Raw genomic sequence first — 24,142 nt, forward strand, 5'->3', positions numbered from 1 at the left:
CCTTAGTCGGTGTATAACTGGACAATGCATGTGCGCATGCTCCACAACAGTAGAGACGGCACAAAGTGGAGCAGAGAAGCCGCCCAAACCCGGCAAAGTAAAGAAAAAAACCCAACATCAGCGCAGATTCAATGCATTTCACACAGTGCAACCAGCAAGAGTGTTTTATTAAAAAAAAGAGAGAGAGAGGAAGAGAGGAAGCCCGTATCCTATTCTCAGCGCGAATCCGGCCCAGACTGGCGCGTCTGGTCGGGAACTGCAGTTGAGAATTTATTATTAAGCTTATAAGTTGTTTATATTCAGTTTTTTACCAGGTGACAGAAAAGTCAACAGGACAGGAGGCGTATTAACCGGCTGAAGCAACGGGTGACGCCGCATGCGGGGGCGGACCCCGTCAGTTATTCCCAGAGAATTCCAGAGACAAGGACAGAAGTCCGACTTGACGCCAAAATCGAATTTTGAGCATAGCTCGATTAAGCTCTGCATGTAAACGTACTGAGTGACTTGAACTGTCTCACATGATGGTGTTTTGATTGTTGCAGGTTACAGATATTATAGATAACAGCAGTTTCACACATGATGGTCCCTGACCTGGACTTATCCTGAGGACAGTGTTGGTTATCAGCGTCTCCTCAGCATCTCTCAGTTCACAGGTGTATGTTCCCTCATGATGTGAAGATAAGTCCTGTAGCATGAGGCTGCCTGACTCTGACACACCCTTCACCTGCTGCCTCCACTCCTCTGAGACTGTGTAGAGGACGTCAGCTCTGGTCTGAGTCACGATCATCTGACTCTGGTTGAATCTCCAGGTGAGACTGCAGTTTGTGAGGGAGATGTTTGAGGTGGAGCAGGGGATTGTGGCCTCAGTATGTGAGACAGTGACAGAGGCTAAAATCATGTAACACAAAAACGAGAGAAGGACAAAGTCCACAGGTCAATCACTTGAAGCAAAGTACAAAATCCACTACAAGTGAAAGCTAATAGTCACTTTTTTACCCAAAAGTATTGGAGAACTTGAAATGAAATGTACTTTAGTAGTACGTGTTGTTAGGGGTTGTGTTTAAAAAAGAAAAGAAAATAATAGATGCTTTGAAAAATATACTGAACTGTAGTCAAATTAAACTGTTCACCCCCTGACACAAATTGAAGTAGGCTAAGTACTGAATAAATGTCCAATGAGTTTACTCATTAATCCACTCTTGATTCCTACAGAGCTGCCTGGTGGTTGGGTGGCTGGTCTGATGGCTGTACTTTAGTGTACATGTTTGAGTCAGTCTGAGCCAGAATATGAATTCAAATGATTATGTGGTTTTACCTGGTTTCAACAAAGTGGCTCTCCTCCAGTTACTGCGACTGCTGATGTTGCAGCTGTAGATCAGATCAGTATCTGAACGTATCAGAGAACCACTGATGTTGTAGAGCAGCTGCTCAGTCTCCTGGACTTTAGTTTGGTTCTTGAAGGCCACATTGGATGGAGGACTGGTGGACCAGGTGAGTTCAGGCTCAGGGTAGATCCCCTTTGAGCTGCAGGTGATGTTGTTTCCCAGCCGCTGGAGGTCGACTTTAACAAGTGGAGCTACAGAAAATGAATTGAAATGTTTGTTACTGAATATTTATCAATGCACTGCACCAACAAAAATATAAATAAATGGTTATCTGAGTCATTAAGATGACTGGACAGAGATTTACAACACATGCTGCTTTCATCCTTTCACATTTCACAGCCATACATGCTCATATACTACTGTTGAAAAAGGCAATTTGGTGTTTGATATTTGAACATTTCAAACAACAAATTTCAGATAAAGTGAGGGGGCAGTGAATGAGACCACCAACATCCAATAAGTGGACAAGCCTTTCCATCTAATGAACCACAACCACGTGTTTCTTGTACCGTCCACTTTCAGGTTGATGAATAACCCCTTGTTTGGTAAGAAGGTCTTGGTGACACATCTGTATCTCCCATGGTCGTGAACCTTCAGCCCTGTCAGCTGCAGTGAGGCGTTTCCTCTGGAGATCTGGTCCTGGAACAGTGATGTTCTGCCTCTGAAGCTCTGGTCCTGATGTGCCAGCTGGTCTTGGTTGTGGTAGTAGGAGTGGACATGTTTTGGCTCAAAGGTTTCACAATAAAACCAGTGGATGGCCACATCAGTGCCGCCTTGAAAACTGCACGGCAAGACGCAGCTCTCCATGAAAACACAGGACACCTCAGAGTCTGTAACACATCAGGTACAAAAACACAACCTTATTTTACAGATTGAATTGGACTGACTGCCCCTGGTGTGTCCGAAGATGATTGGCAGATGGCTTGTTAGTATTGTGGATGGATTACTGAACAGAATAAGTAAAATGACCCTGGATCATGACCCCTGTATGAAGTCCTTGTGACCTTGTCATTATTTGCTGATGGCAATTAAATCACATGATTATGAAGACACAAAATGACCACAGTTTCTTTTCCTCTCATCCACGAGTTTTTCAAACTTCCCCTTGCGTCACATACCCACATTTCAATGAGCCCTATGAGTCTATAAAAGTAGGACAAGCTGCATTTGATAAAAATCACACATTTAATTGTTTTATTATTGCTTTGAAGCAGAAGTTACCTTGAATTGTTTTGAGGTATTTTATGCCTTTATTAGACAGAAAAGGAAAGTCGGAAGGGAGACTGGGGGAATGATATACACGAACAGTTGTTTGGATCAGTAGTCGATCTGGCGACCACTGGTTCAGACACATAGGACGTGTCCTAACCACTCAACCACTTAGCAACCCCACCTTTGGCAACAGTTTGAACCTGTGGCTCTCAGGCTTAAGTGGATTTGTAAAGCCTTCACAATTCTAATTTAATAATTTAATTCTCATGGTAAGTTTCATTGAATTGTGCATTTCACCCCTTGCGTGGAGGCAATACAGGTTCCAAAAGAGACAATCATGTCACTCCAGTCCTTGCAGCTCTTCACTGGATACCTGTGAGTTTTAGGACAGATTTTAAGATTTTACTGCTTGTTTTAAATGGTCAGGCTCCAGCATACATATCAGAAATTTTATCTCCCTACGAGCCTGATCGCTGCCTGAGATTCTCCAGGAAGGGCCTTTTGGTTCCAAAATCCCACCACACCCTTACCTCAAAGGCTGACTGGGCCTTTCCAGCCCGTGCTCCCCATCTTGGAACTCTCTGCCCTTGGATCTCAGGTAGGCAACCTCAGTATGTTCTTTTAAATCTTTTCTTAAAACTCACTTTTATCGATTGGCCTTCCCCTTCCTATTGTAAGTTGATTGTACTGTACTTGTTGATTTTTGACTTTTTGATAAGTGCTAATAGTTATGATGATTAAAAACAATGACTAATTGTAACCTTTAGTGAGACTTCACTTGGACAACAGAAACAAAGATGTCTTATGATAAAGTGGAAGTTACTGTTGTTTTGTTGACCTTCAGTATACAACAATGTACATGAAGGACTTTTTTTTTTTTCTACATCAAAGACAATACTGTATTTTTTTTTACCCTACTTGAACATGTCTACACAGTAACATTGGTAAATTAGTTTCCCTGCAGACAATTGAAACAGTTAGCAGTGGATTAATATGGTCATTGGGCATTATGTAAAGTAACCAGAGGAACCAAAAAAACTGCAGTTTGTTCATTTTCGTTTTGTGCCAACACTTCTCTTGTTGCTGATTTTCTATTTCAATATAAATGTACATACATTTCTCTGTGTTTGGAGCACATGAAACAACCTAAACAAAAATAGTTTGAGAACAAGAATGCTACCTGTTGTGATATTTATTTTGTTAGACCCACACAGTTGTTTCTGGAGGTTTCTACCGTACTATATGTGTAGTGTGTTGTGGATGCATCAACTGGTGATAAACACCTCACTCACCTCCCTTAGCAGGGGTCACAGTCCATAGGAGCCTCCACATCAGCAGATACCTGGTAGCGCTGCCACCCCTCATCCTCTGAATCCTGTCTGCTCTGCTAATGTAACAGTCAGTCATTCATAATTTATGTTTTCAAGTTCTGCTTTTTTATTCTGTTGGCAAAGTGAAATGGGGAACAAGAATGCTGGACACAGCAAAACATCCAACTGGTCGAGAATCAAACTGTCAATCTGCTGTGATGCTCTATATGCTCCCATGGGACACACTCCACCCATCCACCCACCCAACATATCACCCCCAGAACAGGTCTAGAAAATAATCTAAAGCAAAACTGTCCTGAGGGGACTTCAGCTCTGGTCTGGTTCATCATGATCTGACTGAGGTTGCGTGAGTTATTAATTAAGAGAAGCTGAAACTATATTATACAGAGACTCACATTAGAAATATAAACACAATATTGTAATGTTGTTTGGAATTCTGCCAAATATTACACAATTATTTTTTGATCAATAAATAGGCTATATTTCAGATGACATGGCTGAATTGGTTCCTCCAACTCACTGCCTTAAAGTTAACATGGGTTTTCAGAAGAGAAAACTGCTATTGTGTGCCAATGTTGCCAATAAGGAACTTCATTAATGGTTATGTTTTGCTACTCCTGTCAGCATTAAAATCTATTTACTTCTGAGTCTGGAGAAAATGTTGCAAATTCAGAATCTCTATCACGTCCTCTAGCTGTAGCATGTCTCTGCCCATATGCACTTTTTAATGATTAGAATTTAAAAAACTGTCAGTATAATGTAACTTAGCATTGTACATAACATAAATACACTTCAAACTCAAACTTGTTTGTAAATCTCAAGTTTTATTTCTGATTTCATCCATTCATTATAGGGCTTCAGGTGACATGTCTGATGTGTACTGATTAAATGGATGCCTCTGTTCCAGCTGTTTCTTCTTTTTGTCTTCACTGTTTATCTGAATGAAGCATCAGGACATGAGCTAATAATAATAATAATAATTACTTAATAAATTAACACAACACCCAAGGTAACCTTACAAATAAAAAAACAATAGCAAAAATAAATGTAAAATACAATAGCAAAAGAAATACATGTAAAATACAAAGAAAATACATGTGGCTAAATAAGGAGGAAAAAACAGTTGCGGAAGTCCATAATACAGATGTGTCCAGAATTCGGATGGCAGGAACAACATATTTATGAGCTGGAATCTGCTTCCTTCCATGTCTTAAACTTCTTAAAAAGTGCAAGTGCTGTTCTTGTCCATATCTAACTGATTTTCCCAATCATTTGAGCCAGTCAGACCTCGGCAGGGCGCAGTGTGACAGGGTCCTCAGAGAAGTGAAGGTCTGTGGAAGAGCTTTTTACTATCCTTGTGAGATGTTTCTTTACCTGTATGTTTTTTATATTTAATATCCCTGCAGACAAAATGAAATAAAATCCAGCATCAGAAATGTAGAAAGGTAAAAACAAAAACAGTCCTTCATTATTATATATTTTTTCAGTGTAAAGATCAGCATCTGCAGAGCAAAACAAATCATCAAGGTGATAATGTCTAAAAGTCTAATTGATTAATTAAATGAATGAAGTCTGGGAAATGATGATGGTGATTTAACACAAGTACATAATCTGTATTTGTTTTTTTTTGTTTTTTACTTTTACCTAAATCAACAAACAGGTTGAAATAAAACATGTAACCAGAACATGATTTTACCTGTTTCCTTTTTATAGTGCAGTACCAGGGCAACTAATGCTGACGTTGCTACTATGGTGAAAATGATGATCACAACCACATGGTTTCTTTTCCCTAAAACAGGAAAAATAAATTGGTAACTTTAACTGTCTCATGATGATGTTTTCTGTTTTGATTGTTTCAGGTCACAGATAGTTAACGCTCTCTCACCTATCTTGAGGACAGTGTTGGTTATCAGCGTCTCCTCAGCATCTCTCAGTTCACAGGTGTATGTTCCCTCATGATGTGAAGATAAGTCCTGTAGCATGAGGCTGCCTGACTCTGACACACCCTTCACCTGCTGCCTCCACTCCTCTGAGACTGTGTAGAGGACGTCAGCTCTGGTCTGAGTCAGGATCATCTGACTCTGGTTGAATCTCCAGAGGAGACTGAAGCCTGTGATGGAGGTGTTAGAGGTGGAGCAGGGGATTGTTGCTCGATGATAGGCCACAGTGACAGAAGCTGAAATTATACAACACAGAAACACATAAAAACAAGCAAAAAAAAAGTGAAGTAACCAGTAGAAGAAAACAGCATGAAATCAGCAATATTTGTACAGTTCTGGGTTGAAAGAACTTGCTCACTGACCTGGTGTAAACACAGTGACTCTCCTCCAGTTACTGCGAGTGCTGATGTTGCAGCTGTAGATCAGATCAGTATCTGAACGTATCAGAGAACCACTGATGTTGTAGAGCAGCTGTTCAGTCTCCTGGACTTTAGTTTGGTTCTTGAAGGCCACATTGGATGGAGGACTGGTGGACCAGGTGAGTTCAGGCTCAGGGTAGATCCCCTTTGAGCTGCAGGTGGTGATGTCTCCAACCTGCTGGAGGTCGACTTCAACCACTGGAGCTGAGAAAAAAAGTAGCCTACAATCTTTATCTTGAATTTGACAACATTTTTTGTGAATGTAGCCTATATTAAAAAAACAATGCAAAAGCACAAAAAAATGTGTTCTGAATTTGCTGTGTTTACCGTCCACATTCAGGTCGATGAATGTCTCCTTGTTTCCTCTGATGGTGCTGGTGTAACACTTGTATAACCCCTGGTCCTGAACCTTCACCCCTGTCAGCTGCAGTGAGGCGTTTCCTCTGGAGATCTGGTCCTGGAACAGTGATGTTCTGCCTCTGAAGCTCTGGTCCTGATACGCCAGCTGGTCTTGGTTGTGGTAGTAGGAGTGGACAGGAGGATCTCCTGCTGTCAACTGAATCCAGTGGATGACTTCATCAGTGCCACCCTGGAAGTTGCATGGTAAGATGCAGCTCTCCATGAAAACACAGGACACCTCATTGTCTGAAACATCAGGTACAAGTGTCACAGGTGGGAATATATTTGATCCTTGCATGTTTTGAATATGATTATGATTTTTTCATTATGTGTTTTTACTTTCTATGTATATAGCTATTTTCTTGCTTGTGGTGTTTTGTTGCTTGGTTTGTGTTTTGTTTTCCTTATTCATATCGGGGGTCAAGAGAATTGATGAAACTGACTGTGTGTCTGAGTGTGAGAGTGCCGCTGGAAAAGAAAAGCGAGTCCATAGAGGAGCAGCGTCACTGGGCTGACATCAAGAGACTTGATTCTCAAGACTCAAGACTCAAGACAACCATATTAATCCCTTAAAGGGCAATTTCATTTGGCGGCTCACCAAACACATAACAAAACAGAGAAACCAGGAAAGAAAAGAGAGGGTTGGCAGCTGTGTGCAAAGTCTGCTAGTTACATGTAAAGAATATGAATAAATAACTTCATTAAAAATAGGAATTCTAATAAATATCACCATTAAATCTCTATATCTCTGAAAAAAACCCTAAAAAGTACACAGTACGTACCCAGTACACACCACAAGCATCACACTGTTTCAGTTAAAAATTTCACATAGTTTTGTACAGCAGTCATACAGCAGAGTGAACGAAAGACCTAGACAGACGGTTGCCTCTAGTAGCAGGCTGGGCAGAACAACGACCCGAAGGCAACAGTGTGTGCCCAGAGTTGTTCAATGTGATTCCTCACTACCTGTTGCAGGGGTTAAAGCAAAAAAAAAATCTTTTGACTGAAATGTTTTTGCAAACCCCCACCCCCACCCCCCCACTCAGCGTTCCTTCGTCTGGTGTGCATTATTGTCGTCATTTTTGCCTTGTATTTTAAACCTGATGAAGGAACCGTGTTCTAAAAGTGTTGTTTCTTTGATTCTTCAATAAATGATTCTGCATATGTATAAACCTGAAGATGCACACTGCCTACAAGCTCTGAAGTGGTCAAAAAGGTGAGTCACCAAATCCCCTTAGGGTGGTCTGGGGGAATTCCCCCCCAGAAAAAAATTGTGATTTTAACACATAAATGAAGCATTCTGGTGTAGCTCTGAGAAGAACATTCTGGTGTACTCCGGTGTTCTGGTGTACTCTGTTTCAGATAGAAAAAAAAAAAAAACATTGAGTAGGCCTACTGACTATTAACTTAAAGCAGATATCAGTGGAATGTTTTTGTTAATATAAGTCCTAAATAGTCCTATTTTCCGTCAGCAATCACTTACATGAAGTATTTCAGCCTAAACACGAGTCTCTCCGTCACTCTGCTCTGCTGTAACCCGAGGAGAAAATTTTCCTTGTGGGATACAAGTGTTATCCAATGAGGGGAGAGAACGGCATGAAGGGCTGTGTGTGCAGCCAAGGGATGCGCGTGAATGTGGTGACGTAGCACGAGGACCAATTGATGCCTGACAAGGGCGGGGGCTGCTAACTCATGGTGCGTTCAAGGAAACTCGTACTTTGTGTTTTTCCTTCCTGTGAAGTCATACCAGTTCGATCTGGTACGAGTTCACGGGTCGGAAGTTACGAGTGGCCGTTATAGGGAACTTTCACAGACAACAGGACGGTAAAAACACGAGCTACGGGTTACCTGGAACGCTACCAAGTCGTAGTTGTGACTTGAAGCTGTAACTTACGGTTTCAAAAGCCTGCCTTGAACACAGCATTAGCCGAAACGGCCGTGCCGATGATATCTGCTTTAATCATTGTAAGGCAACAAGGCAAGAATGGCTGGAGTGTATGAAACTTAAACTGAACTCAGAACTGGTCTAGTAGGGAGCAAAAACAAATCTCAAGTCATTAAAGCAGAAGTAGCTAAGTGGTCCGGTCGTTTTCGCTAATGCTGCGTTCCAGGCAGGCTTTTGAAATCGTAAATTACAGCTTCAAGTCACAACTTACGACTTTGTAGCGTTTCAGGCAACCCACTCGTGTTTTTCCGACCTGTTTTACCGGTGAAAGTCACTATAACGGCCACTCGTAACTTCCGACCGGTGAACTCGTACCAGATCGAACTGGTACCACTCATGGATGTATTATATTAACTGGATACCGGACCGGAAAATGGCCGCCGTTCATTTCAATGAAAGTTGCTCGCCTGGCGCATACGCCGAAAAAGTTTCTGACTTCCGGGTTTACTTCCGCGTTATCGGGCCCATAGAGCATGCGCAGTTGAGTCACCCCCCATAATGCTCTGCGGTCTCCCATCATGCCCTGGGGCAATGAGAACGAGCAACCGCCGTTCTAGTTTTGGCGCTGCGCGTTCATGTAGGCTATGTGTTACTTGTGGATTTAAGGAATGAGTAATAAGACTTTTACAGGACTCACACGGACTTTAAAACAAAGATAATGATTTCAAATGTAAGACGGCCGATCGTAGGTTTACTACGGTCGTTTATATGATCGTTAAATCGTTTTGACAGTTAATTAATATACGATGTTACACTGAAAACAAGTTAGTCCGAACCTGTAAGCTTAAATCACAATGGAAAATAAATCATAATTAACTGTATTTTTGTTAAACATGACAGATGACCCCAGAACACCTCAAATAATGTAATGAGGCTTTACTCTTACCTTTTTTATATATTTAACTTGCTGCAAAGTTCACCAGTTGTATCTACAGGATGTTGGTGGAGGTATTATAAGCTTAGTCACACGTGTTTTGTTTTTATCAACCACACTGTGATTAAAGAAAGTTAGAGCTCTTTTGCAAATGCATCTTCCTTTTAATAATTGTCTGTACTGGCTGTGTTCATTGTTTCATCATCATCATCATTAAGCTTCAGGTGGATGAGACTCTTTGTAATTCAACAGTTTAACCTTACAATATTTCCACAACACGCAGAATATCAGTGTCCACTAAATACAGCTGTTACAGAACCAGACATTTTAATTAAACACGATGCCCCAGACACAGTTGATGTTGGATTTGGTAGAAGCAGAAAAAAGTCACAAGCATGTTTGTTTTTTTCCGAACAATTTAATAATATGATTATGAGTTTAAGTGATCATTTAGCATACTGACACTGAACAAACACACACTGACGACGGTGAGGAGGATGAGGAGGAGGAGGACGTCCACGGTTCTTCCTCCGGCCCCGGTGAAGACGGGGAGCCGCTGCACCGTCAGGACACACACACGACACACACCGACCATGGAGGAGATGTCTCGGTTTACATTTTACCACCGTGGCATTAATTAAGCCGTAAAATAAATTAACGTGGACGTTGTGAACGGAGCAACAGGTGTAGAACATCAGCCGCGATGAGACACTGTTGACACACACAAACACAGACACATACAGACATCATTTGACACACACAGACACATGCAGACAGCATAAATGACTTATCAAGCTAAAATTACTGAAAAATATGAGTTTTACAGGAGCAGTAATGTAAAACAGTCCGGGTTTCACGTCAGTAAAAGCAGTCATTACGAGGCGATCTCATCAATTAAAACGTTACGTTTAAGAATACGAGTTGACAAGAGACTAATAACAGACATTAACTATCATAAAGTTGATGTGACCAAACAAAAACTCACCTTTGAGCCGTGTTTTCCACTTTTCTGAGTGATTTTAGCGCCGGACAGCGTCTCATTAGTTTCAGGCATCCTCGGTCCCGAGACACACGACCGCGCACTGCTGGTGCACGGACACAGCCGTGACGTCACGGCCAGAAAAGAGACTTTTCTGTGGCTTTTCTGACCGTTAGAAAACATTTTGACGGATAAAAAGTCCATGACTTAAAAATATAGAATACAAAGATTAGTAATTAACGGAGGTTACAGCTGGAGGTGTCCTGTGAACAGTTTTACAGGCTTCTCTTTTACTATTGCGGTCTATGGGAAAAATCCTTTTTGGGCCCCATGGGATTTTTTGTTGCAGTACCACGGGTGGCCACTGGGGAAAATCGGCGTGCCTGCTGAGAGGATTACAGGGGGGCTGGTACCACTTCACGGTCGGAAAAATACGAGTTTCCTTGAACGCACCATAACAGTCCTCGTCCCTACGTCGCCACATTCACGGCGTTCCTTGGCTGCACACACAGCCCTGCTTGCCGTTCTCTCTCCTCATTGGATAAAAACTGTAGGATACGATAAATGTTTTCTCTTCGGCTCAGAGCAGAGCAGAGGGACTGAGAGACCCGTGTTTCAGACCAAACACTCTATGTAAGTGATTGCTGTCGGAAGATAACTATTTAAGACTTATATTAACACAAATATATCACTTACTTCTGCTTTAATCTAGGGGTCTGGACCAGCCATTCACGGGCCCGTTTCCTCTGCTATTTGTCCGTGCAGCGGTGCACCCACCGCGGACATGCACGGTAAAAATAAAAATAAAAAAAGAAACCGAATGCGCGCGGCCACGTCCGCTTGGACCGCGGCGGCGGACCAACATATGACCAAAGACGGTTTATAAACCAAGACCTTTCATGACGAGTCAGCTTCCTGTATGCATGTCACGTGGGCTTCTGCACGGCCACGCCCCTTTAGAGAGACCAGAGGCAGTTTGGAGTGTATTGATTCCTATGGGACAATTTAATGTGAACACCGATTATGATCGGGCCTTTCTCCCCACGGTCACTGAAGCAAATTTTGGACTCATTTTTCACAAGCCACATCTCTTCTGAACAGTTTGACACCAAAATGGTAATTTTCAGACGGAGAGATCCGGAGAAAATCCACTTTGTTCAAGACCTGTCTCTGTCTCTACGACACACTCTCGCGAGATTTGGCACAGATCTCCTAGGCAACGTCAAACAAACGGCCGCGAACTCCCGTGAAAATGATTTAAATTATTTTTGGCATGCTAAATATTACTGTTAGTAGTGTAAATATTTTATGTTATCATAAGAAAATATAAATATCTCACTTTCATCTACCTAAAAATTGTATAAATCCACACACACGTTCACAGACGAGGTGGGGTGACGGTTGGCCACGCCCATTTAGAGAGACAGGAAGTGTATACCATTTCATATCATTGGAGCAGCCGCTCATGGAGTATCTTTCCATTTATTGAATATCTTTGATATGACCAACAGGTCCGCTCGTGCCGGTGTCAACAGCTGCAGGAGACCCAACGCTACTCCTACCAGTAGCCTATCTGCCTCCAGCGAGTGACAGATCACGTCACCGGGCTCATACGTGCAGGCAGGCCAGGGTTGCCAGATAGTGCGAAAAATATCCCCCACACTCTTACTTTTTACTTCACTAATTAGCGGGAGAAATTACCGACCGGGAGCCGACCTCCACCCTCCCCTCTTGTGCTCGCGCCGCCCCCCACCTCCCCGTTGAGAACCACTAGGTTAATACAACGGTCCTGGCTAGTTTTATTGGTTGAGAGCAGCGTTAGTAAACCACAACAAAAACACGTGTTGCCTTTTTTTTCTCCCCTCATTTTTTCTCATTGACGGAAATCCGTCGTGGCGACGGAGAACTTTAACCCCTGCTGTTGTTCCCATAGAAAACCTAACTCTCTCTGTTTAAGTCCAATAGTCTTTGAGCAAGTTTTCACAACACTGTTTTTATCCTGTGACTGGTTGTTAAACCAACAGATAAAAGAATAAGTTAAAAGGATTCAATGCAAACGAATTGATAAGTAAAAGAAAGTGAGCTGAGTCAAGTCTTTACGTAAATTGATGGTTTATACAGTGGATTAAGATTAGATCACTCACCTCCCCTAGTAAAAGTCCACAGGGAAGTCAGGATCACTAGACACTTAATTCCAGTCATCTTGCTGTTCTCTCACCTTCTGTCTGTGTGTTTCAACAACATGCAGGAGGAAACACAATCACAGCAACAGGTAGGTGTGTCATTGTAATTATAGTAAATCACATTCATGAATGAGAAAAAATGCAGACTGGTGAGTCCTCAACACCTATAAGGAAAGTTGGAAAGTTGGTTAACTCCATTGGATGCGTGAAGCCTTGACCTTGCTTATTATCTTAATATGTTTGTACTATGTTGAGAAAAGAGTGGGCAGAAAGCTATATTTTGGAGTTTGAACAGAATAACTGAAGATTGTCTTTGATTTATTCAATACACTAGTCTACTGTATCTATGAACAAAACAAATAAAACAAAGTTCAGTGTCTGTTTATTTTATTTTATGTCCAGACAGACCCTCTGTCTGAGGTTGAAGTGTCTGTGTAGCTGTGATAAACGACTGGCAGTGAACGCCTCAAACACCTGCTCAGTTGTCAGGAGTTGAAATTCAGGTTCTACAACATCAAAACTCTTCACAGCCCTTTATACTTTCACCTGAACCAAACAATTGTGGGAAAATTGTCCATTCAGGTGTTGTATTTTTCGAGCTCAGAAAACACCAACATCTCTATACACATTTGTTTTTCCACTTAAAGGGATAGTTCACCCTAGAATGATATTTCGCTCATTATCTACTCACCCTCATGTTGACTAAGGGCTGGAAGAATTTTCAGAGTCCACCGTCCCTTCTCTGAGTTACAGGGGGTCTTGGCGTAGCAGTGCATGTCCATATAACGGTTGCAAAGGGACACCAGAGCTCTTCGTAAAAAAACACACACAAAAAAACATCCAAATACCTCCATGATGCTCGTATGTAATGTCCGTCTTGTGCTGAATCCCCAAATTGCGTAATTGTCCCGAAAAAAATTAAATAAGTCTATATTTTAAGCTTGTTTGTAGCGGAAGCTTCTCGAAGCTCCTCTTCCTGGTCCGTCCAAATCTCGCGTGATTCGCAGTAACCGCACTGACGCCGGCGCAAACCACGCGAGATTTGGACGGACCAGGAAGAGGAGCTTCGAGAAGCTTCCGCTACAAACATGCTTGGAATGTGGACTTATTTAATTTTTTTCGGGACAATTACGCAATTTGGGGCTTCAACACAAGACGGACATTACATACGAGCATCATGGAGGTATTTGGATGTTTTTTTGTGTGTGTTTTTTTACGAAGAGCTCTGGTGTCCCTTTGCAACCGTTATATGGACATGCACTGCTACGCCAAGACCCCCTGTAACTCAGAGAAGGGACGGTGGACTCTGAAAATTCTTCCAGCCCTTAGTCAACATGAGGGTGAGTAGATAATGAGTGAAATATCATTCTAGGGTGAACTATCCCTTTAAAGCAGAAGTAAGCGATCCAGTCGTTTTGGCTAATGCTGCATTCCAGGCAGGCTTTTGAAACCTTAAGTTACGGTGAAAGTCACTATAACGGTGAAAGTCACTATAACGGCCACTCGTAACTTCCGACCGGTGAACTCGTACCAGATCGAACTGGTACCACTTCACGGTCGGAAAAATACGAGTTTCCTTGAACGCACCATAACAGTCCTCGTCCCTACGTCGCCACATTCACGGCGTCCCTTGGCTGCACACACAGCCCTGCATGCCGTTCTCTCTCCTCATTGGATAAAAACTGTAGGATACGATAAATGTTTTCTCCTCGACTCAGAGCAGAGCTGAGGGACTGGGAGACCCGTGTTTCAGTCCAAACACTCTATGTAAGTGATTGCTGTCGGAAGATAGAACTATTTAAGACTTATATTAACACAAATATAGGAGCCACACACGTTTATTTGTCTGTCTTTCGGGGTTTTCGTCAGGTCTCCACGGGTGGCAGTATAGAGTTTTCTTTATCAGCACGGGGCAGGAAGTCAGGTGACGCATGGGGTGGAGGATCATGTGGTTTTTACCGCTCGCCACGCTCACTCCTTTGTTTTCCAGCCACAGCACTTTATTAGTTTCTTTTGCATTAATTCAGTAATATTTTGTTGTAACCTTTTTTGTTTATTAAATGGGAACCTCACCCAACCTGGACCGACGCACTGGACAGTGTTTATTGAGCGCGTCAAAAACAGTCTCCCACTCCCATGCAGAGTGACTACAAGAGGGCAGGATAGTCGCTATAACAAATATATCACTTACTTCTGCTTTAATATGTCTATAATTGGACAACTAAAGTGCATTGTAAACACATTAGTCCAACTAGGACTGGACTTCTCCAGATCCGACTAAAACACCCATGTGTTTGGAAACAGATTTTCTTCTGTATACGCCTTAATGTGACTGAAACTGGACAATGCATGTGCACGTGCGTCACAACAGTAGAGACAGCACAAAATGTAGCTTACTGTAGAAGCCGGCCCAAACCGGGCCAAAAGAAAGGAAGAAGAACCTGTTTTGATGTGTCAGCACTGAGTCAATGTATTTCACACAGTGCAACAAGCGAGAAGATGTGTTCTATTAAAAAAAAAAAGGAAGCCCGAGTTCCGACCCGAGTCATTTGTATATACAGTATTTTAAGCCTAAACCGGCCCAGACAGCGGTGTCCAGTCCAGAGCGGTAGTTCAAGTTACTTATATCCAATTATTTACTAGTTGACAGAAAAGTCAACCAGACAGGGACCTGAATCAACCAGCCGAAACAATGCATATCGTCACCTATAGGAGGTGTACACCGTCAATTATTCGATTTTCTGTATTGTAAACTAGGACAAGGACTAAATTGTCCGGAGACACCCAACTCGAGTTATGAACATACAGTAGCTCGACTTAGCTGTGCATATAGACGTACTGAGTGACCAATAGAGGTCAGGAGTTGGGCATTTCACACCTTGGTGTGAAAAGGTGAATGATGCTGGGAGAGTTCAATGTCTTTCTTTTATCCGTGAAACAAAAGAAGCCATATGGTCCTGTCTTCCATTTTGAATGGGCTGTGGTCCAACAGCTCAGCGAGTAATACTTTTTCTAGTGAAGTTACACTGCATCCTGCCTATAGACAAAAAGCAACATCTTAAGAATGCCATGATTTGGGCCTTCTTATTGGTGAGATGTCATTGTAATCTATGTGTAAACACAGAGTGTAGGCAGAGAGTGAGGCTCCTATAACCGACTTGGTTGTTTACAGTGCAATCTGCCTGGCTGCTGACACGTGATGTGTCATAGTTAATGCATGTGATCACAAATCAACAACACAGATGACAACATGATCAGACTATCTAACAAAAGCATACTTATATAACATTACATTCTCAAACAGCTGAGCTTCAGTTCCGTTTGAACTTGGCTGTGGCTATGTTACGTAAAGTTTAGGAGGAAAGGAACAACAACAACAACAACAAAAAACACAGTATTTGGTTGCAGCAGTTATAACCAGGTGCACTTACTGGGTTGTTGCCCTGTGTTGTAGCCTCAGTCACTACATTGAACAGACCTGATAACACCACAGTGTAAACTAGAAGTCTGATGGTTGTCGATACATAGACTGTTTACAGGTCACCAGCATGCCCTATGATCAATCTCAACAGTTACATTTATGCTGAAAGAGTTGGTGCAGGTTAACATAGACATCAAATCAGATTGTTGAAGCAACAGTTGCTAAACAGCCTTGAAAAGTGTCCCTCACATGTCAGTCAATCACGTGACTGTCTTATGTCTCCCATGATGGTTCCTGATATTTCCCATTAGAAAGAGAAACATGTGAATGTGGAGCATTATTAAATCCTTCAGCGTCTGATGGAGATTTTTCCACTTCCTGGTCACAGAAAGAATGGTCTCTGTGGCTGCTGCAGTGTTTTAGCACAGTCACAGTCATATGGCCAGTCAACATTTGACAGAGGCAGAGAGAATCTGTTTTTTTTCCTATTTGGCCATCAGAGTTGAGGTGGCATCACACGTGCAAATAAACTTCTTCAGGATCAAACATCCAGGACTTACTGTAGCTACTTCTTTTTCCTGCATCACCTCAGAATTTCTTCTGGACAACACTGATTCATTTGCTTTCTTCCGTTTACCTGCAAATAATATGAGATAAAGATTAGTGTCAAAAACAAGAAAACGTATTCTCCATCAGAAAAAGACAAACTTCCTCCAAGTTAAACCATCACAGTGATCATTCGTCCTTGATTTGATTTGATCTTTTATTCTCATTTCATATTGTACTGTACATGAGTTACATGTTTTCACATCACGTGAAACTCAACTTCTGCTCCTTTATTTTTAGCTGAGATATATCTGACTCAAGTTCAACTGAGAGATCACTTTGAGTCACCAAACCACATATTGTGCACATTTTTAGACTGTGGGAGGAAGCGAGAGAACAAAGAGGGGACCTATGCAGACTGACACAGTGCTCCACAATGCTCTAGAAAATGTGAACTAAAAAACATAAACAGAGCATAATTTCATGATCATACCTGTTTTGTTTTTGCAGTGCCGTGCCAGGCTAGTTAGTACTCCTACTGCTGCTACTGTGACCAAAACAACTCCAGATACCACATAACCTCTGATGGTTAAATTCCCTGAAATAACAAAAAAAAGAGTAAGTCACTTGAAATGTCCCTGAATTGTTGCAGGTTCTTCACTCAGTGCTGTCTCACCTGGACTTTCCTCTATCCTGAGGACAGTGTTGGTTATCAGCGTCTCCTCAGCATCTCTCAGTTCACAGGTGTATGTTCCCTCATGATGTGAAGATAAGTTCTGTAGCATGAGGCTGCCTGACTCTGACACACCCTTCACCTGCTGCCTCCACTCCTCTGAGACTGTGTAGAGGACGTCAGCTCTGGTCTGAGTCAGGATCATCTGACTCTGGTTGAATCTCCAGGTGAGACTGAAGTCTGTGAGGGAGGTGTTGGAGGTGGAGCAGGGGATTGTAGCTTCATGGTAGGACACAGTGATAGAAGCTGAAATGATACAACACATAAACACATAAAAATGATAAATGCTAAAAAAGATTCTGGCTCCCTGAAATGTCTCTACAGACACTTACCTGGTTTTAACAAAGTGACTCTCCTCCAGTTACTGTGAGTGCTGATGTTGCAGCTGTAGATCAGATCAGTATCTGAACTTATCAGAGAACCACTGATGTTGTAGAGCAGCTGCTCAGTCTCCTGGACTTTAGTTTGGTTCTTGAAGGCCACATTGGATGGAGGACTGGTGGACCAGGTGAGTTCAGGCTCAGGGTAGATCCCCTCTGAGCTGCAGGTGATGATGTCTCCAACCTGCTGGAGGTCGACTTTAACCACTGGAGCTGCAGAAAAAAGAGAGTGTGTTGATGAATGAACAGTTAATATTGGGCCAGTTTAGCAGCAAGGCAATTGTTTGGATTTGCTCTGTGATTCTCATACCGTCCACTTTCAGGTTAATGAATGACTCCTTGTTTCCTCTGATGGTGCTGGTGAAACACTTGTAAAACCCCTGGTCCTGAACCTTCACCCCTGTCAGCTGCAGTGAGGCGTTTCCTCTGGAGATCTGGTCCTGGAACAGTGATGTTCTGCCTCTGAAGCTCTGGACCTGGAGTCCCAGCTGGTCTTGGTTGTGGTAGTAGGAGTGGACAAGAAGCTCACCAGCAGTCAGCTGAAACCAGTGGACGACCACATCCTTGCCGTCCTGGAAGCTGCACGGTAAGATGCAGCTCTCCATGAAAACACAGGACACCATAGTATCTGTAACACAGGAGGTTCAGAGCCAGAAAAAAAAGTGCTTGTTATGTTTATGCCAAAGATTCTAATAATAGATAATTAGACAATTAGCCTATATAATAATAATCATATGATAATAAAAGCATAAAATAAGTAGATCTCAAGAACATTCGATATTTTGAGAGAAAACCTGACCAGTCCCACTCAGTAGCCAACTAAATAAACTGCTCACACTCAGTTACTGTTGGGAAGAAGATACAGTATCTGCTCTCACTCTACAACAAGCGGATTATGGTCTGCTTCATCCTGAAATTAAACATTCACAAGTAAAACAGCCTGAGAAAGAAATAATTGCCAACAGTCTGGCCTCTGTTTTATTCTGCTATTGATGAAGATTATTCTTTAAGCACAACGTACCACACTGAAACAATGAATGTCTCAGTTACACTTTGAACATAGTTTATATCCTGTCTGGTTATATCCTGGCAGTGAACGCCTCACTTACCTCCTCTGGAAAGGGTTGACATCCACAAGAAAGTCATGACCCCCAAACACAGGGCGCCCTCACCACCCATCATCGTCTTGTAAACTTCATATATGTAAAAAAAAACACACACAAAAAGAAAACATTTTATAATAATACCATTGTGTTACACTGCTGTACACTGTGACTCTATGAACTCTCGGACTCTACAGTCTGTAATTGCAAAGTTAATAGATGTTGACATGATTTTATTGATGATATAGAAAATAATATAAAGATGACACTGTTTGTTTTTGTTTGTTTTGTTATTATAACATAACAATTAGCCTATCCAACAAAGTATTTTACCTTTCAATCACTAGGTTGCTCAGAGAAAACACAGAGAACACCAGACTCACCCCTTTGAAGGAGCCGTAACTCCGATCAGAGAAATCCCGGTCAGCAGACACAGCAGGGCTCTGTGGTCATTTGATTTCTGTTTGTGTCTTCCTCTTCTCCAACATTTTCCTTCTTCAAACGGGAAGTCAAAGGTCAGAGTCATCTGTTTTTTGTACCATTATTAGATTATTAAAAAAACATTGAAAAAGCATACAGTTTAAAGCAGAAGTAAGCGGAATTTTTGTGTTAATATAAGTCTTAAATAGTTATATCTTCCGACGGCAATCACTTACATAGAGTGTTTGGTCCGAGAAAAGGGTCTGTCAGTCACTCTGCTCTGCTGTAAGCCGAGGAGAAAACCTCTTGTATACTTCCTTGTATCCTACAACCTTTATCCAATGAGGAGAGAGAACGGCATAAAGGATGTGCGTGAATGTGGTGACGTAGGGACGAGGACCAATAGATCCATGACGAGGGCGGGGACTGCTAACTCCATCGGCCTACAAGACGTTACCCAAAACGACCGGATCGCTTACTTCTGCTTTAATCAGTTTTGAAGGAAAATGACTGAATTCCTCAGTGCTGAGCATGAATTTTGAGTTCATGGACACAACTCTTTTCATCAATCTGTCAAATTCACATTAACAAACACAGCATCTTCATATTAAAGCCACACACTATATATTGTTATATAACAATATATCAGTAAATCTGTTAACACCTGAGATTAATCTTAAATAGTCGACATGTGACAGTTACCACGTCAGCAATTGGACGACCTGCAGTATATTCTGGGCAAGGCTTGTCTGAGCTGTGTGTGTGTGTGTTTGCATGTGTGAGTGGAGGTCTTCTGACTCTTGCTCGGCTGGACCCCACCCAGACACACCGTGAACCAGCAGACGAACAGCTGCACCTCTCTGCACAGCTTTACAGACTACAAACAGGTAGGCTAAATCTGCAGAAACTGATTTTAATCTCAGAGATTCACACAACAATTAAGACTAGTGCATGATGGGAATTTTTGTGAATTCGACAGGACAAGATGAAGCTGATGGTCTGGCTCAGTATTCTTCTCTGCCTCTTTGCCTGTCATTTCATAGGTGAGATTTTCTTTTTAAATACAGTTTTAGATACTGTCTTGATTGATAACTGCTGCTTACGTTATTTAAAAAAAGTGAAAACACATTGGTGTTAAGATTTAAGATCAAATCGGATTATGTTTATGTACAGATGTGAATGGTGAGGTGTGATTCTCCCAGATGTGACAGTGCTGCATTTGTTTTTGGTGCACAAAGAGGACTCTGTGTGAAGATGAATTCCTCCTGCTTCAGTGTGTGTGTGTGTGTGTGTGTGTGTGTGTGTGTGTCTGTATGCGTGTGTGTGTGCATGTGTGTGTGCTTGAAGGGTCAGCAATAATATTTGAAGAGGGAGCAGGTATCCTGCAGTCCTCTGGGAGAGAGTTCAGTTTTCAGTTTTCCGGACCTGAATCCTGTCTTTGTAACTTGGGAAGCTAAGGAATGCTTGGAAATGTTAACTCTTTTTTTCTGTCTCTTCTTTTCTACAGAGGCCAGAGTCATCCCAGAAGGAGGTATAAAACACACATCATCATATTTAAGAAAACGTGACAAGTTTCACTTTTGTTATTATGTCATTTAGATCATTTGCTTTCTCGGTCCACTGTTTCAAACACTTTCAAAAATGAGGACACAATCACATTTATCTTTGTTCTGTATTGCAAACAAAATAGAATAAAATTTGGATCACCACGTAAGAGATGCATGTACAGCAAACTAAAATTGCTAAAGAAATCACCATAACTTAAATCAGTTGTAGTAAAATGCATTGATCTGTCAACCCAGGATTTGTGGCCTTTTTGAAACAAAGACAAAATAGTTTCCATAACTGATACACGGGTATCATTTTTCAGTATAATACTGTATGATATTAAAAGAAACAACAAAAAAACAACCTCAACAGTATAGGTACTCTATTTAAGTTGTTGTCTTATTCTTATTATTTTATTATTATGTATCATTATCATTCCTAGTTCAGTTTTATTATTATGTTGAACTGGCCAAATTAAACTTTCACTTCAATTGGATAAAGGGGAACAAGAATGCTTGTTTGTTTGATAAAATGTATGATTTGGAACAAGATTATGAAACTGGTCAAAAGGGCTGAAATAGTTGTCGCAAGTTACATCAATACTCACAACATGTTGGATACTTACACACAGCCTCACAGCCTTCCTCCAAAGGTTGTGTAAACACACGCCGACTGATCATTAAGTCAGCTTCAGAGAACCCAAGACAGGGCCAGGACCTGTCTGATTTAATTGCAACATATCATAATCAAATAACTAATGGAATGTGAAAGCTTATGTAACGGTGAGTGAGGGTTATCCTTAACTTATCTGCTGTCCTTCCCTGACCTGCTGTTGTGTTGTGTGTTTTAGCACCATATGATGAACCACCAGCTGTTCCCTACTGGCCCTACTCAACCTCTGACTTCTGGAACTACATTGAATACTTCAAATCTATCGGCGCTTACAACCACATCAACGAGATGGCCCGGGCCTTCTTTGCCCACCAGCCCATCGGAGACACCCTGGGATACGAGACCAATGCAGGACACGAACACTGAAGGGGGTGGAAGCAGCCAGGAGGGGAAGAAAGGGTAGAAAGGGATCTGTTGAATCCTAATTATAAAGGAATGCATTTCATTATAGGTGAAGGGAAATGGAAGCAAAACACATTTTTTCTTGGTTTAACACTCAATGTGTTGTCATAGAAAACCTATAGAACTGAAAGTTAGAGTAAGTAGATCTTTTGTAGCGTAACTTGTATATCTTCATAATACGCCAAAAATAAACATGTTTCAGATATAATGTCAATAAAATTGTGTAATTGAAAAAAAATCTTTATCTGTGAATGTTTTCTTCTTTTTCCCCTTTTTACTTCCTTGTCTTTTTAAAATGGTAACCTCTGTCAATAAAACATTGCGATTCACCAGCAAAGTCACTGTAGGCCTATCATAACAGATATTTCTCTGAATAGGCTATTAAGAATTAACAGTGAATGTAGCCTAATCCCAGAAAAAGTGTGTATCCAGCTGTAGGATAGCCTACAACAACTAGCCTACAATGTTATTTTCTGACCAGAATTCAGGCAGTGGGACATGAATTTATCCATATGGCTGTAGCAAAACAAGAGTAAGTCATATGACTGTGGCAAAACAGGAGACGTGAATATGCACTTTATAGCTATTTGATGTGGGGGCCTACACGTTCATGACAGCATAGCTAAAGTGGAACTGATATCGAAGAGTGTGTGAGGAGCCTGGCTAGCTGATGTCAGGCCTCATTTAATGACAATGCAATATCGTTATGACAGAAAATCCATCAAAATGAAAAGAGAAGCTGTCATTATCACCACCACTTCTCAATAAAAACAAAAAAATAATACATGGGATTAAATGGGGTTACACATGCTGCTGCTGAGACATGTGGTAAGTAATCATAAGACTGAAGTGATACCGAAACTGGCCAGTAGGAGGAAGCAACGTGTCTAGAGTAGCAAGCTAAGAGAACAGGAAGAAGAATTGCCTGATACATTTGTTTTGTTTATACCGAGCAGCTAGCTAACCCAGCTAGCCACAAACTCAAAGCTACGACATAGAGTAACAGTTGCTGAACTTTGAAATAAAATGAAACCTGCAGTGGACGAGATGTTTCCTGAGGGAGCAGGTCCGTATGTGGATCTAGACGAGGTCAGTCGAGTTGAAGTAACAACACAGGATTTTTAACTCTGGCTAATTAATGCTAGCCTAGCTAGCTCGATGTAACGTTACTGACTAAACTAACAAAACAAAGTATCTTGTAATCTCAAATGCACCAGACATGAAGTCAGTCTGGAGATGAGGCAGACGTTTACAGCTTAAGTTATTGTCAAACATTAAATAATGTATGTGTTTTGCTATAAGGAAACGTTACTTTTATTGTGTTGCTTTATTGCACAGCACCTGCTACCTTCATTATTCTCAGCTGTGTCCCAGAGCAGCAGCTTTCAGCACTTTAGTTCTAAACAGATCAAATAAATAGATAACAGAATATATGTCTAGACTGTCCTTTAGCTAGCAATGTGGTTTAATTAAATGTCAGATACAGAGAAGTTATCAAAAACAACATATTAATACCTACTGTATGTTGTACTACTTTGGGGTATCGCAAAATAGAAATAACTGCTATTGTATTGTTTAATGTCTTTGTTATGATTATGAGTTTTCCATGGACCAAGGTGTCTTCAAAATTAGTTTGACCAACCAGCACTAGAAAAACCAAAGTTTAATCTTATGCAAGTCAAATAAAAGCAGCAAATTATTAGATTTAGAAGCTGAAGCCAACAAACATTTGGTATTTTAGCCTATGTAAAATAACTTAAATTACTGATTAATAATCCAAATAGCTGCTGAATAATTTTCTTTCAGCTGACTAATCATTGCATCTCTAAAATCGTTTATCTGTGTGTGTACTATGTGCTGTGCTCATGTCTGATGAGTGGTTGTACCGTTGTGTGTTGACAGGCAGGAGGCAGCAGCGGCCTGCTAATGGACCTGGCAGCCAATGAAAAAGCAGTTCATTCTGATTTCTTTAATGGTAAGTCAACTGTATGTGCCCAAACACATCTCTTCCACATCGCCATCCTCTTCTTTTCCAGTGATGTCACACTTATTAAAGTACATACAAAAAAACTTTTTTTAAACCAAAATCTTGCTTAATCTGATTCTCTAATCCAATTCATGAGCCTAAATTTCTTGATTCGTGTCACAACTATAACTAAAGCGATCAAACAGAAGCAACCAAATACTCCTTTGTCTCTTTAATGATCGTATCTGATAGAGAAATGTGAAGGACTTTGACGTAAATACCCT

At 41.3% G+C, this 24,142-nt stretch overlaps 3 protein-coding genes across 3 annotated transcripts in view; 2 read left to right on the plus strand and 1 right to left on the minus strand.

Moving 5' to 3' along the window:
- LOC146960218 (hemicentin-1-like) overlaps window positions 1–18,935 on the minus strand; it is a 30,503-nt gene extending 11,568 nt beyond the window's left edge. Inside the window, exons 1-5 of the mRNA XM_085772524.1 lie at window positions 18,857–18,935; window positions 18,058–18,375; window positions 17,700–17,960; window positions 6,615–6,932; window positions 1,316–1,576 (exon numbers count right to left, since the gene is read on the minus strand). Of these exons, the coding sequence (XP_085628650.1) occupies window positions 1,316–1,576; window positions 6,615–6,932; window positions 17,700–17,960; window positions 18,058–18,375; window positions 18,857–18,929 (1,231 nt within the window). The 5' untranslated portion in view covers window positions 18,930–18,935. The remainder of the gene's footprint in view (window positions 1–1,315; window positions 1,577–6,614; window positions 6,933–17,699; window positions 17,961–18,057; window positions 18,376–18,856) is intronic.
- Window positions 18,936–20,039: 1,104 nt separating this feature from the next.
- Window positions 20,040–21,880, plus strand: LOC146960219 (otospiralin-like). The gene is made up of 4 exons (XM_085772523.1): window positions 20,040–20,157; window positions 20,250–20,313; window positions 20,778–20,801; window positions 21,669–21,880. The coding sequence occupies exons 2-4, from the start codon at window positions 20,256–20,258 to the stop codon at window positions 21,854–21,856; spliced, it is 270 nt and encodes an 89-aa protein (XP_085628649.1). The 5' UTR covers window positions 20,040–20,157; window positions 20,250–20,255; the 3' UTR covers window positions 21,857–21,880.
- A 1,030-nt stretch (window positions 21,881–22,910) lies between these two features.
- Window positions 22,911–23,867, plus strand: LOC146960220 (COP9 signalosome complex subunit 9; the record flags this gene model as incomplete). Its single annotated transcript, XM_085772525.1, has 2 exons — window positions 22,911–22,981; window positions 23,795–23,867. Coding segments are annotated over exons 1-2 (136 nt in total), but the record flags the coding sequence as incomplete, so codon positions are not given.
- Window positions 23,868–24,142: the final 275 nt, after the last annotated feature.

Source organism: Trachurus japonicus, unplaced genomic scaffold (genome assembly GCF_045865225.1).
Source record: "Trachurus japonicus isolate A0001 unplaced genomic scaffold, Traja_1.0 AP030571.1".
In the NCBI taxonomy this organism is placed as follows: Eukaryota; Metazoa; Chordata; class Actinopteri; order Carangiformes; family Carangidae; genus Trachurus; species Trachurus japonicus.

Bases quoted from the DNA above. Each gene is read 5' to 3' on its own strand.
- LOC146960219 (XM_085772523.1), top strand. From the start codon at position 20,256: ATGAAGCTGATGGTCTGGCTCAGTATTCTTCTCTGCCTCTTTGCCTGT. The intron at 20,314-20,777 runs GTGAGATTTTCT...TCTTTTCTACAG, and splicing joins CTTTGCCTGTCATTTCATAG to AGGCCAGAGTCATCCCAGAA. The intron at 20,802-21,668 runs GTATAAAACACA...TGTGTGTTTTAG, and splicing joins CAGAGTCATCCCAGAAGGAG to CACCATATGATGAACCACCA.